Here is a 17,570-nt window from a genome sequence, read left to right as displayed (position 1 = left end):
TGACTGGACGCCAGCTTTACCAATTGAATTAGACAACCATCATCAGTTGCCTGACTCTCTGGTTCAATCTGCATTAACCACCCCAAATAAGTCCCACCCACAGATTTTCTGACGAATACAGGTGGTGAGCGCCAAAAGGGGCGGTCTTACTCGTTTCCCGCGCGAAGTAAGAGCATTTCCCTCCAAAACTGTAGATGTGTATATTAGTGATTAATGGATCTTCACTCTGGTCCGAGCTGCTCGTCTCTGAGGACACGAACACGGTCAGTAAACTTTTCTGTTGTAATCTGCTTTATGTGTGCATTTACCTGCTCAGTACAGGTGTATTCCTGTCTGTGTTTGAGGTATACAGATCAGTTATTACCTACAGATCTCAGAGAGGTCCATATATTAACTACCGTCATGTTGTATAAGCCCAGTAAATTCTACATATGTGCGGGTTAAAAGGAAGCCAGCCTCCCTCTCCTGTCGGTGAGATTTGTTTTTACCTCAGATGTTTCTGAAATAACTCTGAACAGAAGCTGAAGATGTCTCATTTATCTGATGAATGTTGAGGTAAATTCCGCTCGAACATAATTTTCTCATGCATTCAATTAAATCCGCGATGGACGTTATGTTTTGCTCTGTGCACCAAACTCCATTGTGATTTTGGCGGTTTTTAACTTTGCCGTGTTTATTACCTGAACAATGCACAGTTAATTAATGTAGGTCACTTTATTAAAACGAGTCGTTAGTTTCGGTTAAATCGGCATGAAACTTTATTATTTTGAACGGCTTGAAATCTGGTTAGCTAACGTTTCCTGGTCAGTTTAAGAGAGTGGTTATGCTGTGTTATGTTAGCTAGCTGACTTTAAAGTTGTTGCAAACGCACTGCAAGGTTTGGAAACACGTTAGCAGCGGCTCAGCTGCCTTATCAATGGCACATTAACCGGGCCCTGATACTATAACGAGCTTATAAAGACGTCTGAGTCATTTAATCGTTGTGTTTAAATGTTAGCTAGCATGTTAGCTAGCATGTGTGTGTCTGTCTGAGAGTGTTAGCATGACGCCATTATCGTGCTGTGTAATGTTAACTTGTTAGTGCTAGCATGGTTGGAGTTGAATATCTGAGTACAGCACAGTTAGCTAACACAATATGCAGCCTCATTGCAGTCGTCACTAAATGTATTCAGTGTGTTTGTCTCAATTCTGGTTTAAGTTAATGTGTTATTCACATCGCTGCACTGACTCCCTGTGTGTGAAAAATAGACTTTGAAATCATATTGCTTGTCTATAAAGCACTAAATGATGTCATGACTTAATACATTTGGTTTACTTTTGGTATAGCTTTAAAAAAAAACGCATTTATTAAATCAGATTATAGTAGATATTACAGTGCAGAGTGATGTGAGACTCCTGAAATGATGTCATGCACATGGTTATATCAGTCTTTATTTCTTTATCTCTCTCTCTCTCTCTCTCTCTCACACACACACACACATATGCATGTGCATGTAGCGATCTTGTTATATTAAAGTACTTCCTCCTCTCTCCAGGTGAACAGTGGGACTTGTCTTCAGCTTCAGGTGGAACAGCTGTGACCTGTATGGTGATCAGACCCAGAGAGGAGAGACACCTGGTCCAACAAGGTCAGTGCAGTATAGGTGCAAAAATTAAAGGCAGAAAGTGTGAGATTTGTCAGTTGCTGTTCATTAATACTCTGGTATCAGTAAATGATTCTAGAGAATAGTCGAGTCTCATTCACAGGTGGTTGAATACCGACAGTTTGCACATTTTAAATGGACAGCTTCATTTACGTAGATTCAAATGCGTTCGTTATCGTCGTCAGCCGAGGGACAGACGGCCGCTCGTCACCGTCAGCCAGGGGGGCTTTTTTTTTCCGGGAAGACCGCAGCAGCCCACAAACGCCCGCTATGAAGCAGCTAACGTTGAAAATGAGTATAGTGGTGCTGAGTTTGCAGTATAGCGGCGCAGCGCAGCTGTTCCACCGTCTGGGGAGAACCCTGATTGGTGTTCTTGTTCAGGGTGTAAGTGCAGGGAATTGAGAGCTACAACACCAGCAGAACTGAGCGGAGATGTGTTGTTTTGGAGGCCTCGTGATATCGAGTTAGTGGTCTGCCAGGCAAACCTGGTGTTTGTAATTTATAAGTTCTATCATTGTAAAATAAAGGTTAACTTGACAGGACTTCAGCTATCTTCAATGGCAAATGCCCGAGTGCAGTCCATCGGAGCTGTAAGCAGTGTTTTCCATGAATGGCAGTAGTCAGGCCTTTGATCAGTTGCTGGTATTGGTAATAGCGTATCTTACGAGCCCTCGTGCGATCCCGCCAACTTACAGGTCCCTCATGTTCAGATACCTATGGTTGGTAGAAGCGTGCACATAGTGTGCGTGTTTAGCTTGGGCCTCGGCCTGGCTAGGGACATGCTCAGGGCCACGGTAGAAGCTAGCCTGACGCCACTAAAGCGGCTTGGATCTCTGCCCTCAACTGTCCATGACGATTTCCCTGGCGAGTTCAGTGTGTATGGGCGCGATGCCTTTGCTTGAAGATAATGTTGAACCTCTGGGATAAAAGTAAATGAAAACAATTGCAGGAATTCATTTTTCCTTGCAACTGTGTGCAACAGCATCCTGCTTGACAAAACCATGCAGAGATCATTACAAAGCTGTTACAGGGCCCTCGGCCTCACTGCCCAGCAGACCACTAATAAGGATCCAATTGTTCATGGTAGAAGTGCAGCAGACTGATTGCTACAAACAGTTTGAGCGGTTGTTTGTTTGTCTGCGTTGTTGCGAGTGTAGTGAAGGATTGTTTTCAGTTCAGGTACGTCTCCGATCCAGCACGCAAACGTGCGTTCAGAGAGTGCTCGATAAGCTTTGTGAAGCCTTTGGAGTTGTTGTCTTGCGAACAACACCCATATTTATTATCTATATTTAAAATCTGTATATATCTGTTCATTCTTGCACTATACCATGTAAATATATACGTCAAGTTGATTCTGTTTTATTTCCTTTTTGATAGTATTTTCTATTTTATATCGTCTATTTTACTATTGCTCTTGTTCTCGTAACATTCTGACGCTGCTGCAACAAGCACATTTCCTCGTCTGCGGGACGTTAAAGGATTTCTGATTCTGATCGCTACAAACGGTTTTAGCGGTTGTTAGTTGGTCTGCGTCCTTCTGAGTGTATTGAAGGTTATACATGGAACGTCGTGGTATAAAGCTTTTCAGGCTCAGCCAAACAGTGTTAGCTAAACAATGTGAACAAGGGGGATAAAATGAGCTGGTAGCTTGAGTTGAATGGCATTCATAGTAGTGCATAATAGTCCACAAAGTGCGTTATTTGACGATCTGAGAATGAGACTCAAAAATCAGCTGTCTTTGTACAGAATTGCTTCATGAGTAAACCGTCACACAATTAATCAGTTGATTAATAATTGTCCTCCATAATGCAGGACACTTGCTTGTCTCACATTTTCTCTCTAAGGTCTCAACTTTCTGCTTTTAATGCTGGATAATTTAATCTATAATCAAAGAGAAGTAATTAATATAGTAATAATATAACTAATAATATAAAAACTCAATTTATGCAAAATATGAAAAGTGTTTAACATGTATATCTTCACTGTTCAGCCACAACATTAAAACAGCTGACAAGTGAAGTGAGCATTGATCATCTTGTTACAATCAAATGTTCTGCTGGGAAACTTTGAGTTCTGTCATTTCTGTGGATCCTCTTTGACAAACACCAGCCACCCAAACACCGTTCAGACCAACTGCACCCCCTCATGGCAAAGAACCCAAGGCTTCAAACTGGCCCCCTCATTGTCCAGATCCCACTTCAGTTGAGCATCCATCGGATGCGCCAGAACCAACTACCATCCATGTTGGGGCCCCCATGGATGGTTCTTGGCTCAGACTGCATCCAGTGGAAGCTCAGTTGGATTGAGATCTGGGGAATCTGGAGGTCATGTTGACACCTTGAGCTCTTTCCCACGTTCCTCGGGTCGTTCCTGAGCAGTTTTTGCAGCGTTGCAGGCTCGTTGTCCTGCAGGGGGCGCACTGCCACCAAGGAGTGCTGCTGCCATGAGGGGGGGTACTTGGTCTGCATCTGTGTTTGGGTGACTGGTGTCTGTCAAAGAGACATCCACATGAATGCCAGGACTCATGGCTTCACAGCCGAACATGACACTGGAACAAAATCATCCATGTTATTATTTCACCTGTCACTGGTTCTAATGTTGTGTCTCTCAGTGTGTACACATGTTGACACCTTGAGCACTTTCCCAGGTTCCTCAAAAATCAACCTCCACAAACACACAAAAACTCTAAAAACAAACACAAAACCTCCACAAACACACAAAAACTCTAAAAACAAACACAAAACCTCCACAAACAAACAAAAACTCTAAAAACAAACACAAAACCTCTAAAAACACACAAAACCTCCACAAACACACAAAACCTCTAAAAACAAACACAAAACCTCTAAAAACACACAAAAACTCCACAAACACACAAAACCTCTAAAAACAAACACACAAACCTCCACAAACACACAAAACCTCTAAACACTATTTTAAAAGCCTCCACAAAGAGACATCAAACTACCACTGCTCCTCTTTATCTTCCTGCAGGTGACGGACGAGCCGCAGCAGGAAAACTGAGGATCTGAGTGTCGTCTTGTGAAGAAACTCCTTCAGGTCATGCAGTTGTTTGCTGACTACAGTTTCACCTGCTCACACTGGGAGCACTGTCGTCTTTAATGGATATTTACGTAAGAAACACTTGTTTTTTTAATTACACTGTTGTGGTTTGAATCCTGCTCACCCGATTTTTAAAGAAGTCTTTTGATGGAGTCCAGCGTCTCCTCTCAGTGGCGTTGTCAAAGCTTCCACTATATTTGAAATAGACAGTTTTTTGGTGGGGGGACCAGGGCTTCCATTACCTACATTATCTGTTCCTGTTTTGTGGAATTACTGATTTAGAAGCAGGGTCCATGAGTTGTTTAACAATGTCTGAGCATGTAGTGGTCATGTTATATTAAAGTACCTCCTCCTCTCTCCAGGTGAACAGTGGGACTTGTCTTCAGCTTCAGGTGGAACAGCTGTGACCTGTATGGTGATCAGACCCAGAGAGGAGAGACACCTGGTCCAACAAGGTCAGTGCAGTATAGGTGCAAAAGTTAAAGGCAGAAAGTGTGAGATTTGTCAGTTGCTGTTCATTAATACTCTAGTATCAGTAAATGATTCTAGAGGATAGTCGAGTCTCATTCACAGGTGGTTGAATACCGACAGTTTTGGTTGGCAGAAGACAGTACAGTGTCGCTGGAACACAATGATCAATGTTATTTATGTACTAATGTGCTACATGTATGCTGCTACAGGCATACTTTTCCTTTTGGTTCTTTGCAAAGCTGGATGTTTGCTAGCAAATGTAACTTTCCAGTTGACTTGCCACATTTCTTTCATTTGTTTGAATAATTAAATATATTGGAAGCACCAATTAGTCACACAGTGTGAAAAAAGTAGGATGTGATTAACAAGCTCAGATTTAATTCTTATTATTCTTATTATTATACTTCTTCCTCTTATTATTATTATTATCATTATTATTGTTATTATTATTATTCTTATCATTCCTATTTTTAATATTATTATACTTCTTATTATTCTTATTATTATTGTTGTTATTATTATTATTCCTATTTTTAATATTATTGTTATTATACTTCTTATTCTTATTCTTCTTATCATTATTGTTTTGTTGTTATTATTATTCTTATTATTCCTATTTTTATCATTATTATTATTATACTTCTTATTATTCTTCTTATTATTGTCATTATTTTGTTGTTATTATTATTCTTATTATTCCTATTTTTATTATTCTTATTATTATTTTAAATCATGCATGGAAATATACATACAAAAAATTGCTGCATTGAGAATCGGTTCGTAATCGAATCGATTCGTGAGGTGCCAAGAGATTCCCACCTCTAGTAGAAGTGAAGCGAATTGAGAGCTACAACAACAGCAGCACTGAGCGGAGACGCGTTGTTTTGGAGGCCTCGTGCCTCCAAAACAACGTGACTTTAGGGACAAAAGTTAGGTAACAGCAATCCAGTTGTTAGTGGTCTGCCAGGCAAACCTGGTGTTTGTAATTCATAAGTTCTATCATTGTAAAATAAAGGTTAACTTGACAGGACTTCAGCTATCTTCAATGGCAAATGCCCGAGTGCAGTCCATCGGAGCTGTAAGCAGTGTTTTCCATGAATGGCAGTAGTCAGGCCTTTGATCAGTTGCTGGTATTGGTAATAGCGTATCTTACGAGCCCTCGTGCGATCCCGCCAACTTACAGGTCCCTCATGTTCAGATACCTATGGTTGGTAGAAGCGTGCACATAGTGTGCGTGTTTAGCTTGGGCCTCGGCCTGGCTAGGGACATGCTCAGGGCCACGGTAGAAGCTAGCCTGACGCCACTAAAGCGGCTTGGATCTCTGCCCTCAACTGTCCATGACGATTTCCCTGGCGAGTTCAGTGTGTATGGGCGCGATGCCTTTGCTTGAAGATAATGTTGAACCTCTGGGATAAAAGTAAATGAAAACAATTGCAGGAATTCATTTTTCCTTGCAACTGTGTGCAACAGCATCCTGCTTGACAAAACCATGCAGAGATCGTTACAAAGCTGTTACAGGGCCCTCGGCCTCACTGCCCAGCAGACCACTAATAAGGATCCAATTTTTCATGGTAGAAGTGCAGCAAACTGATTGCTACAAACAGTTTGAGCAGTTTTTTGTTTGTCTGCGTTGTTGCGAGTGTAGTGAAGGATTGTTTTCAGTTCAGGTACGTCTCCGATCCAGCACGCAAACGTGCGTTCAGAGAGTGCTCGATAAGCTTTGTGAAGCCTTTGGAGTTGTTGTCTTGCGAACAACACCCATATTTATTATCTATATTTAAAATCTGTATATATCTGTTCATTCTTGCACTATACCATGTAAATATATACGTCAATTTGATTCTATTTTATTTCCTTTTTAATAGTATTTTCTATTTTATATCGTCTATTTTACTATTGCTCTTGTTCTCGTAACATTCTGACGCTGCTGCAACAAGCACATTTCCTCGTCTGCGGGACGTTAAAGGATTTCTGATTCTGATCGCTACAAACGGTTTTAGCGGTTGTTAGTTGGTCTGCGTCCTTCTGAGTGTATTGAAGGTTATACATGGAACGTCGTGGTATAAAGCTTTTCAGGCTCAGCCAAACAGTGTTAGCTAAACAATGTGAACAAGGGGGATAAAATGAGCTGGTAGCTTGAGTTGAATGGCATTCATAGTAGTGCATAATAGTCCACAAAGTGCGTTATTTGACGATCTGAGAATGAGACTCAAAAATCAGCTGTCTTTGTACAGAATTGCTTCATGAGTAAACCGTCACACAATTAATCAGTTGATTAATAATTGTCCTCCATAATGCAGGACACTTGCTTGTCTCACATTTTCTCCCTAAGGTCTCAACTTTCTGCTTTTAATGCTGGATAATTTAATCTATAATCAAAGAGAAGTAATTAATATAGTAATAATATAACTAATAATATAAAAACTCAATTTATGCAAAATATGAAAAGTGTTTAACATGTATATCTTCACTGTTCAGCCACAACATTAAAACAGCTGACAAGTGAAGTGAGCATTGATCATCTTGTTACAATCAAATGTTCTGCTGGGAAACTTTGAGTTCTGTCATTTCTGTGGATCCTCTTTGACAAACACCAGCCACCCAAACACCGTTCAGACCAACTGCACCCCCTCATGGCAAAGAACCCAAGGTTTCAAACTGGCCCCCTCATTGTCCAGATCCCACTTCAGTTGAGCATCCATCGGATGCGCCAGAACCAACTACCATCCATGTTGGGGCCCCCATGGATGGTTCTTGGCTCAGACTGCATCCAGTGGAAGCTCAGTTGGATTGAGATCTGGGGAATCTGGAGGTCATGTTGACACCTTGAGCTCTTTCCCACGTTCCTCGGGTCGTTCCTGAGCAGTTTTTGAAGTGTTGCAGGCTCGTTGTCCTGCAGGGGGCGCACTGCCACCAAGGAGTGCTGCTGCCATGAGGGGGTGTACTTGGTCTGCATCTGTGTTTGGGTGACTGGTGTCTGTCAAAGAGACATCCACATGAATGCCAGGACTCATGGCTTCACAGCCGAACATGACACTGGAACAAAATCATCCATGTTATTATTTCACCTGTCACTGGTTCTAATGTTGTGTCTCTCAGTGTGTACACATGTTGACACCTTGAGCACTTTCCCAGGTTCCTCAAAAATCAACCTCCACAAACACACAAAAACTCTAAAAACAAACACAAAACCTCCACAAACACACAAAAACTCTAAAAACAAACACAAAACCTCTAAAAACAAACACAAAACCTCTAAAAACACACAAAAACTCTAAAAACAAACACAAAACCTCCACAAACACACAAAAACTCTAAAAACAAACACAAAACCTCTAAAAACACACAAAAACTCTAAAAACAAACACAAAACCTCCACAAACACACAAAAACTCTAAAAACAAACACAAAACCTCTAAAAACAAACACAAAACCTCTAAAAACACACAAAACCTCTAAAAACAAACATAAAACCTCTAAAAACACACAAAAACTCTAAAAACAAACACAAAACCTCTAAAAACACACAAAAACTCTAAAAACAAACACAAAACCTCCACAAACAAACAAAAACTCTAAAAACAAACACAAAACCTCTAAAAACACACAAAACCTCTAAAAACAAACACAAAACCTCCACAAACAAACAAAAACTCTTAAAACAAACACAAAACCTCTAAAAACAAACACAAAACCTCTAAAAACACACAAAACCTCCACAAACACACAAAACCTCTAAAACCACACAAAACCTCCACAAACACACAAAACCTCTTAAAACACACAAAACCTCCACAAACACACAAAACCTCCACAAACACACAAAACCTCTAAAAACAAACACACAAACCTCCACAAACACACGAATCCTCTATAAACAAACACAAAACCTCTAAAAACAATTTTTAAAACCTTCACAAACAAACACAAAACCTCCACAAACACAAAAACTCTAAAAACGAACACAAAACCTCCACAAACACACAAAAATTCTAAAAACAAACACAAAACCTCCACAAACACACAAAAACTCTAAAAACAAACACAAAACCTCCACAAACACACAAAACCTCTAAAAACAAACACACAAACCTCCACAAACACACAAATCCTCTATAAACAAACACAAAACCTCTAAAAACAATTTTAAAAACCTTCACAAACAAACACAAAACCTCCACAAACACAAAAACTCTAAAAACGAACACAAAACCTCCACAAACACACAAAAATTCTAAAAACAAACACAAAACCTCCACAAACACACAAAAACTCTAAAAACAAACACAAAACCTCCACAAAAACTCTAAAAACACACAAAACCTCCACAAACACACAAAAACTCTAAAAACAAACACAAAACCTCCACAAACAAACAAAAACTCTAAAAACAAACACAAAACCTCCACAAACAAACAAAAACTCTAAAAACAAACACAAAACCTCCACAAACACACAAAAACTCTAAAAACAAACACAAAACCTCCACAAACAAACAAAAACTCTAAAAACAAACACAAAACCTCCACAAAAACTCTAAAAACACACAAAACCTCCACAAACACACAAAAACTCTAAAAACAAACACAAAACCTCCACAAACACACAAAGACTCTAAAAACAGACACAAAACCTCCACAAACAAACAAAAACTCTAAAAACAAACACAAAACCTCCACAAACACACAAAAACTCTAAAAACAAACACAAAACCTCCACAAACAAACAAAAACTCTAAAAACAAACACAAAACCTCCACAAAAACTCTAAAAACAAACACAAAACCTCCACAAACACACAAAAACTCTAAAAACAAACACAAAACCTCCACAAACAAACAAAAACTCTGAAAACAAACACAAAACCTCTAAAAACACACAAAACCTCTAAACACTATTTTAAAAGCCTCCACAAAGAGACATCAAACTACCACTGCTCCTCTTTATCTTCCTGCAGGTGACGGACGAGCCGCAGCAGGAAAACTGAGGATCTGAGTGTCGTCTTGTGAAGAAACTCCTTCAGGTCATGCAGTTGTTTGCTGACTACAGTTTCACCTGCTCACACTGGGAGCACTGTCGTCTTTAATGGCTATTTACGTAAGAAACCCTTTTTTTGAATTACACTGTTGTGGTTTGAATCCTGCTCACCCGATTTTTAAAGAAGTCTTTTGATGGAGTCCAGCGTCTCCTCTCAGTGGCGTTGTCAAAGCTTCCACTATATTTGAAATATACAGTTTTTTGGTTGGACTTACTGTAATTTACTGTATTTGCGTTTTCGGGCACGTTAATTTTGAACGGGAGTGCTTGGGGCAGAGATACAATGGCATCAAAATCTCTATTTTTAAAACAGTGAGAAGTCTCGACAACATGAAACTTTGCCCGTAGTATCACCAGGGTCTCTACACATGAACACCAGCACTGAGAACATTGTTTGTGTACACAGAGTTTATGAAAAAGGTTTTTGAACTACTCATGTCTGCTAACGTGAGTAGTTCAAAAACTTTTTTTTCTTTTTGTTTGTTTCTGTTTGTTGATCAGGAGGGTTATTTAAAATGTTTATTCTGATAGTTACTTCTTTAATAAGTCGTCAGTAACATAAACGAGGTCAGCCCATCTAAATCGGGAAAAAAATATAACTGTTCACTGTGGCTTTCAAATAAGTAAATAATTTAATGCATTTCTTTTTTATCTGTAGCTGATTATATTATGTTTTCTCTTCTTTTAGATGCTGTTTTAATGTCTTAATGTTTTTAGTTTTGATTAATTTCCATATCTCTGTATGGATTGAATTCTATGTAAATAAACTGGCCAAAGTGACTGAGCTCTTAACCTTGTTTTAAACTGAGGTACTTAAAATAAAATAAAACTCGCACCAGTAATCATCAGGTTTTTCTCTGAATGCTTTTTTTTTTTTTTCCCAGTTTGGTTTCAGTTAATTCCTCCAGGCAGGAAAACTTTTGACAATGTACAAAAGGTAAAACACAACAAATCTTTCCATGAGCCAAGAAAACCTTTTAATGGGTGGAAACAAACTGTGTGGCAGAGTTCAGTGCTTTTAACAAAATCTCATAAATAAACCAATCAGAGGGGGGGCGTTGACAAATCCATGAAAAAAAAAAAAACAAACAAACCCACGACTAGCGTAACGATGATTTCTGACAGACGCTGTGATGGATGCCATGGTGGCGTCCATCAGACTTGGGGTGCTTCAGAGATCCGGGAGCACGTTGACTGAACCGATCGGTAAACAACCATCCCTGTGAGTGCGAGAACAGCTGCAGCTTCTTCTGTTGACCTTTAACCTTTGAGAGAAGACATTCCAGCTCGCATGATCTCATCCACCAACAAGATGTTGCTGGCGATCACCGTGCTGTAAAAACGAACGAGAGATTAAATAACGTATTTACGTAATTTCAAATATTCAATTGAGTTGATTTTAAAATGTGTAATCCCACCATGAATGGAGAAGCTGTTTCTTAACGCTGTAATTATCCCACACACCGGCCTCTCCTGCCACCATGGGCTCCCCTGAAAAAACAAGAGGAGACGTAAATAAACAAGTGTCAAAGGATATGAAACCAGACAGAAGTGAATGCTACAAACATTTTTACTCTTTAAAATGTTCATTTTTATTGTATATACTCAAAACATGTAAAGCAAATATAGCCCCCTAAAAATAATTGGATAAAAGGAATGTAGCCTCAAAATATAGCATTATTATTTATAGGCCATATCAACCATCCGTATCTAGAAATACACTGTGCAACTCAATCTGACCTGTGCTGAGGTCGACTCCGACCAGCTGACCAGACTCTTTGTACTCCATCTGCAGCTTCAGCAGGGTCTCCTGTGGGTCGTAGCCAGAGTTCTGGGCCAAAACCTACAAAGGAAGACACAAAATGAATAATCAACAGAGGCTGATACAGTGCGAGTGCAAAGAAGAAGGCAAAGAAACACTGAAAGCCTTTGGAGGTAGAGAATAAACCTCTTACCTTGGGGATGACGAGGAGAGCATCCGCAAATGCCTGGACTCCCAGCTGGGCTCTGCCTTTCACGTTGGGCTTGTGTTTTACCAGAGCATCCGCCACAGCCACCTCTAACGCACCTGCACCCGGCACGACACTACCTGAGGAGACGAAAGAGGAAAAAGAGATATTAAGAAAACATACAATCGTCTCAGCTCAGTTTAAAAACAAAATGGAAAGCTGGTTAAGAACTACTTTGGAGTTTGTTCTGATCAACTGAATACATGTAGGAGAGGATAAAGACTCTCCTAGTGCAGAGGTAAAGACCAGAGTCACTGTAGCACAGACGTAAGAGACCAGAGAGAGCCATCGTAGCATCCCTGGGTGTTCGCTGTGCACATGAACGCTGCATCAAGAATTTAGTTTGATGGATCTACGTGGTTTATCTGGATTACACTTGGAGAACAATCTGAAGCGAGCAAAACAAATCTAGACTTCAGCTGGATTACTTCTGCTGTCTTAGTCTTACCATCTTCTATGGCGTTCTTGACTGCCCTCAAACCATCCCTGACAGCATCTTTGATCTGTGTGAGGGTGTGTTTGTTGGGTCCCTTCACCAGCAGCGTCACTGAGCGAGGGTTTCCACACTTCTCGATGAACGTGAACTTCTCCTCTCCCTGCAAACACCAACGCAGAGAAAAGCTAATAACTCTGTCTTGGCATCACAAATGTAAATCAATGCAAACAGATTACATTTGTTACACCTTTACATTTGGTTTTCAAAATATATTAACCAAAGATTACATCCAGAAAAACTTAAAATAAATGGCTCACCAGTGTGTGCTCATAAACCAGACCAGCATTTCCCAAGCATTCAGGTGTGAGGTCATCGATTGAATTCATGGCAATGCCACCGCAAGCGAGAGTGAGCCTGCAGACGAACAACACGCAAGAATAATTCAGTTTTATTTAACATCACAGAAACATCATCGTGCAGCAACACACAGCTGGACAGAGCGAGACGCTACCCAGAGAAAAAAGAAAATAACATTAAACATAGTCTAAAGGTTCAATGAGACAAACAGAATGAGTCCCTGGTTGGGGAGTTTGTTCTGATCAGCTGAATACATGTACGAGAGACTGAAGCTCTGCTGATGTAGAGGAAAAGACCAGAGTCACTGCAGCACAGACGGAGGACCGGGGGAGACACCAGCTGCATTTTACAGCAGAGCATCAAGTAAATTCCAGACTGAGAACTTGTGTGAACCACCTCTTAAGAACTATTAATTTACACACTGCATATCAATTCTTATTTGGCTCTGATTAGTTCAGTCCATGAACTGTTTTATTAACATCAATCCTGCTCACAGTTCAGGTAAAGCAATGAATGAAAGCAGACATGGAGAGTTTATTGACCCGCTCTGCCTCTACACAGGCTGAAAAAACTAAAACTGTTACTGAAGCAGGAGCACTGCGGTGCATTCATGGTGCTGTGACAAAAGCCATGTTGTTTTCTTACCTCTCCATGTTCCTCCTCTTTGCTCTGCGCAGGGCTACAATGCCTGCCTTGGCGAGCGCATCCAGGGAGAATGGGTCGATACCCTACAGAATAAAGAGAAAATGTTTACCTTCCATTCTTCATCAGATCAAGAAATAAATCTTTCGGCGATGCAGAGAATATTCTGATCCGTTGAATACATGTAGGGAGGAGCAGACTCCTCTAATGCAGAGGTACAGATCAGATTTACTATCGCACAGATGCAAGAGACCAGGGGGAGCCATGGTAGCACCCCTGGGTGTTCACTGTGCACAGGAAGAATCATAAAATACAACTTGATAAAAAAGTAGTAAAAGGATTTGAGTGGCAGAGTCCTGATTTAAAAAAAAAACATGTTTAATAAATCAATTCTCTGTTAAGTAAAGCGAAGAAAGAGAAGGAAAAAAAGGACTAGAAATAAAGCCATGTGATAATATCGTGCTTATATTATTTCTCACATAACATTGGACACTTTACCTTCTGGTTGATAACGACAAATCCCTTCTCCCCATTGGGACAGACTTGTTCTTTCAGGGCGATGATCTTCTGCACGCGATCCTCGATGAACTTCCTCTCTGCAGCCACGAGCTTCTCCCTCTCCTCGGCGCTCTTGTAGAAGAAGCCGGAGTTGACCTCTGTCTTTTCGTACTCCAGAGAGACGTTACAAGTCAGCACGTAGGCATCCTCCACCCTCTTCTTCATGTCTGGGTGTCGGGCACCGTGGTCCAACACCAACCCTCTGATCAGTCTGAGAAAGGGAAGGGGAATAAAGCAGCAACTCTTTAATGCCTGGGACCTCCTTTCAGACATATTGTTTCTTGGTCAAAGTCTTTAGTTTTTGTTAAGACTCACTGTGTATCGCAGTCAGTTTTGTGCTTCATCTCCATGATTTCCACCATGTACAGGTCGATGGGCTCGTTAGGTTTAGCGATGGCCAGCACAGCGTCTACTACAGCCTGCAGACAAACAAGTCACATTAAGCACGGAAAACAGGACAAATAAAATAAAATAAACTTGCTACCAAAAAGTTTTTCCCATAAATCTCACCTCAGTGAGCAGGTCTGCCAGCTCTTTGTGGACCTTGGTCCTGAGGGAGGTACGCGCTACATTGATGAGGGTCTCTCTGTCCATTTCCCGGGTCACCTTCAACTCCTCCAGAGTTGACAAGGCTTTCTCTTTCGCCGCTTCGAAGCCCTCAGCAATGATTCTTGGATGAAGACCCTACAGCAGGAAATCAAAAGGGAGTTACAGAAAGAAAATGTGTGTCCTGAAGAGATTCAAGTGCCAAATCACACAAAGAAAACATGGTGACAGTATCAAAAAGACTGGCGCTTTACCTCCGACACGTAGAGGTCAGCCTGCTTCAGGAGCTCGCCGATGATGAGGACGTTAGAGGTGGTTCCATCTCCCGTGATGTCATCCTGCGCCGTGGCAACCTTAGCGATGAGTGAGGCTGTCGGGTGCTGAATTTGCTGCGGGCGACGAGGAAGAAAAAAGAGATTTTGACAAACTCTTCATTCAAGGAGCAGGATTTCTCTGATACACATTCTCCAAACAAAAACATTAAACTGCAGCTTTGCTTAATTTAAACACAATCCAAGACTTGTCAATAAAGTTGTTTTAACGAGTAATGAAGATTAAAATCCTGTTCAGGTCTTGAAAGCCTGCTGTCAGTACGTGAAAGTCTTAAATCATCTGTGCTTCAAAGACATATCAGTCAGCATGAACATTATGATTGGAGTTGTGTTCCTCCCTCATTAATCATACATGTAACAATGCATTTATTTTGATATGGGAATATACTAAAAACAATTACTCATTCTGCATAAATAGCATCCACATATGCTACTGAAAATTAGGAATATTGTAAAGTTTCACTTGAGTTTATAATACGACATTTCATTTGACTTTTAATGCGTACACATATCTCTAACTAACTCTGAGTAGTGCACACAGGGGTGTGGTCATTCTTCAACAATGAAGAATCAAATACAGCAGGGAGGAGACGACAGGACAGAAAATCACAGCCACTTCACAGCTCGGCACCTGCTCACCATCTCGTGTAACAAGACGTTGCCATCTTTGGTCAGCTTTATGTCTCCTGCTCCAGACACCAGCCTGCGGACCCAAACACACAGGGAGGGGTTAACAATGCTAACAATGCTAACCGGGCAGAGCAGAAGCTGGATCCCCATCACTCACAGCCGGCTTGTGTGCTGGTGATCAACAGTTAGTTAATAGTTTTCATGTCGTATCAGTTCAGTCAGTCTGACAGGCAGGGATTAGAGATACTGCTAGCTGTGTGCATAAACTTCCTGAAATCATCCTCCTGGTGTAAGATAATAATAATAATAATATTAATAACAACTATGTCAACTGAATCACTAATCACTTTCAGTAACATTAAGTCTAACGTTGGGTTAACGCAAACCTTATGATTTTGAGAACTAACCGATACAATTATGCTGATTTTAGCCTAATCGTAATCTGCTAGCCGGCAGATGCTAACATGCTAACGCTAGCTCGCTGGTTGTCAAAAACGGGTCGTGACGATGACTGGGCAGGGCAACGTGCGTCAGGAAAATCCGTTATCCGGTTAGCAAGCGGGGGGCCTAAAGTGTGATACAGTTGTCTTTAAAGCGAAGGATTGATTAGCAGACAAATGACGCTTTCATGTTTTCACAATAACGCAGAATAAGGCGGCGGCGGAATCAAAGTATCGCAGCCTGCGCAGACAGTTTACCGGCGCAGCTAGGCTAACGTTAGCCACCTAGCACAGTTAGCTTAGCGCGCGTGCTGCACAAAGGGCTCAGTCGGCACTCACATTTTCATGGTCCCCTTCGGTCCCAGGTTACTTTTCAGCACGTCCTGGAGACCCCGGGCGGCACTGATGTTGACCGCCAGAGCAGCCTGGGCCCGGGCCACCTCTGCTTTCGGGTTCAGAGCTTTAACCGCAGCCATGGCGAGGCAGCACAACCAGCGAAGTAAAAGTAAAAAGTACCGCCGGCTGGGAGTGAGCACTGGTCGGGCTCGAAAGGAGAGACGCTTTCCAGAAGGCTCCAACACGTGCTCTCCTGCTGCCTTTATGGTACCAGTCTCGGCTCGGAAATTCCAGCTTTCAATAAAAAAACACTTTTAGATGCAACAAATGAATCATGAGTCATCAAATTACAGGCGACTGCAGATTTTGGATGATGGGGGAGACTGGGAGACTCGGGCTACATCTTTTTGAGTTAAAGGGTTGAATACAAAAGCACACAAGTTGCTTTCTATATTAGTCAAAGAAACGTACTCAGTGTGGATTTCTTTAATTGCCTTGTTTTTATTTTGTAATTCTGGATGAAAATAGGAAAAAAAAAAACCCAATCAGACTGCAAATCTTTACATTATCTGACTGTTATACAAGAGTCACACATAGGAAAGATATCCAGGAAATCGGCATACTTTAATTTGCTTAAATTAAAAGTGGTTTTATTTGCATGAAAAACATACATTCACATGTCATCCAAAGATAATAAATATGCTGTTTGCTGCTAGAAAAGTATGTATACAGATAAGAACACGTGTAGATAAAGTAGAAATATAGTTGATTCACAGTATTTGGTAATGTATACGTATAGAAATAAACCACATTTCTCCAACTTACTGCCCCAATTATAATCAAATGGCAAGAACCATCTCTGCAGTGACCACAGTCAGAGGCATTCATGGGTTCGCACAAGGAATTTTAGGATCTCCGACATACCCTGAATGCAGCATAAGTCACGCCCTGGACGACGCGCCGGTTGGGGATGTTACGTCACCTTCCAGAAAGTCTAATATGGAAATGTGCTCTGCAGATGAACATGGATGATAGAAACTATTTAAAGTGATTAAAAGCTGCCGGTGCCTC

The 17,570-nt window shown here is 40.9% G+C and overlaps 1 protein-coding gene, 1 long non-coding RNA gene and 1 other non-coding gene across 3 annotated transcripts; 1 reads left to right on the top strand and 2 right to left on the bottom strand.

The window, feature by feature from the left end:
- The first annotated feature begins 1,548 nt into the window (after nt 1-1,548).
- Nucleotides 1,549-11,061, top strand: LOC119031357. The gene is made up of 4 exons (XR_005078578.1): nt 1,549-1,628; nt 4,638-4,777; nt 5,069-5,161; nt 10,134-11,061. It is a non-coding gene; the product is annotated as an uncharacterized LOC119031357 (long non-coding RNA).
- A 106-nt stretch (nt 11,062-11,167) lies between these two features.
- On the bottom strand, nt 11,168-16,742 carry cct6a (chaperonin containing TCP1, subunit 6A (zeta 1)). The gene is made up of 13 exons (XM_037119735.1): nt 16,503-16,742; nt 15,733-15,796; nt 15,016-15,150; nt 14,726-14,899; nt 14,531-14,634; nt 14,156-14,426; nt 13,661-13,743; nt 12,976-13,072; nt 12,671-12,818; nt 12,169-12,302; nt 11,954-12,056; nt 11,632-11,704; nt 11,168-11,546 (listed from the first exon to the last, which is right to left on the bottom strand). Exons 1-13 carry the CDS (start codon nt 16,637-16,639, stop codon nt 11,474-11,476), a joined length of 1,596 nt encoding a protein of 531 aa, XP_036975630.1. The 5' UTR covers nt 16,640-16,742; the 3' UTR covers nt 11,168-11,473.
- On the bottom strand, nt 13,817-13,952 carry LOC119031984. Its single transcript, XR_005078758.1, has one exon. It is a non-coding gene; the product is annotated as a small nucleolar RNA SNORA22 (small nucleolar RNA).
- Nucleotides 16,743-17,570: the final 828 nt, after the last annotated feature.

The sequence above is a fragment of the Acanthopagrus latus genome, chromosome 13, assembly GCF_904848185.1.
Source record: "Acanthopagrus latus isolate v.2019 chromosome 13, fAcaLat1.1, whole genome shotgun sequence".
Classification (NCBI taxonomy): domain Eukaryota; kingdom Metazoa; phylum Chordata; class Actinopteri; order Spariformes; family Sparidae; genus Acanthopagrus; species Acanthopagrus latus.
Note: the sequence above shows the minus strand (reverse complement) of the source record. Positions and strands in the feature narration are given on the sequence as shown.

Coding starts and splice junctions, on each gene's coding strand:
- cct6a (XM_037119735.1), bottom strand. CDS start 16,639: ATGGCTGCGGTTAAAGCTCTGAACCCGAAAGCAGAGGTGGCCCGGGCC. Junction 14,900..15,015: donor CTGACCTCTACGTGTCGGAG/GTAAAGCGCCAG, acceptor TTCCTGCTGTAG/GGTCTTCATCCAAGAATCAT. Junction 12,057..12,168: donor CTCTCCTCGTCATCCCCAAG/GTAAGAGGTTTA, acceptor CTTCCTTTGTAG/GTTTTGGCCCAGAACTCTGG.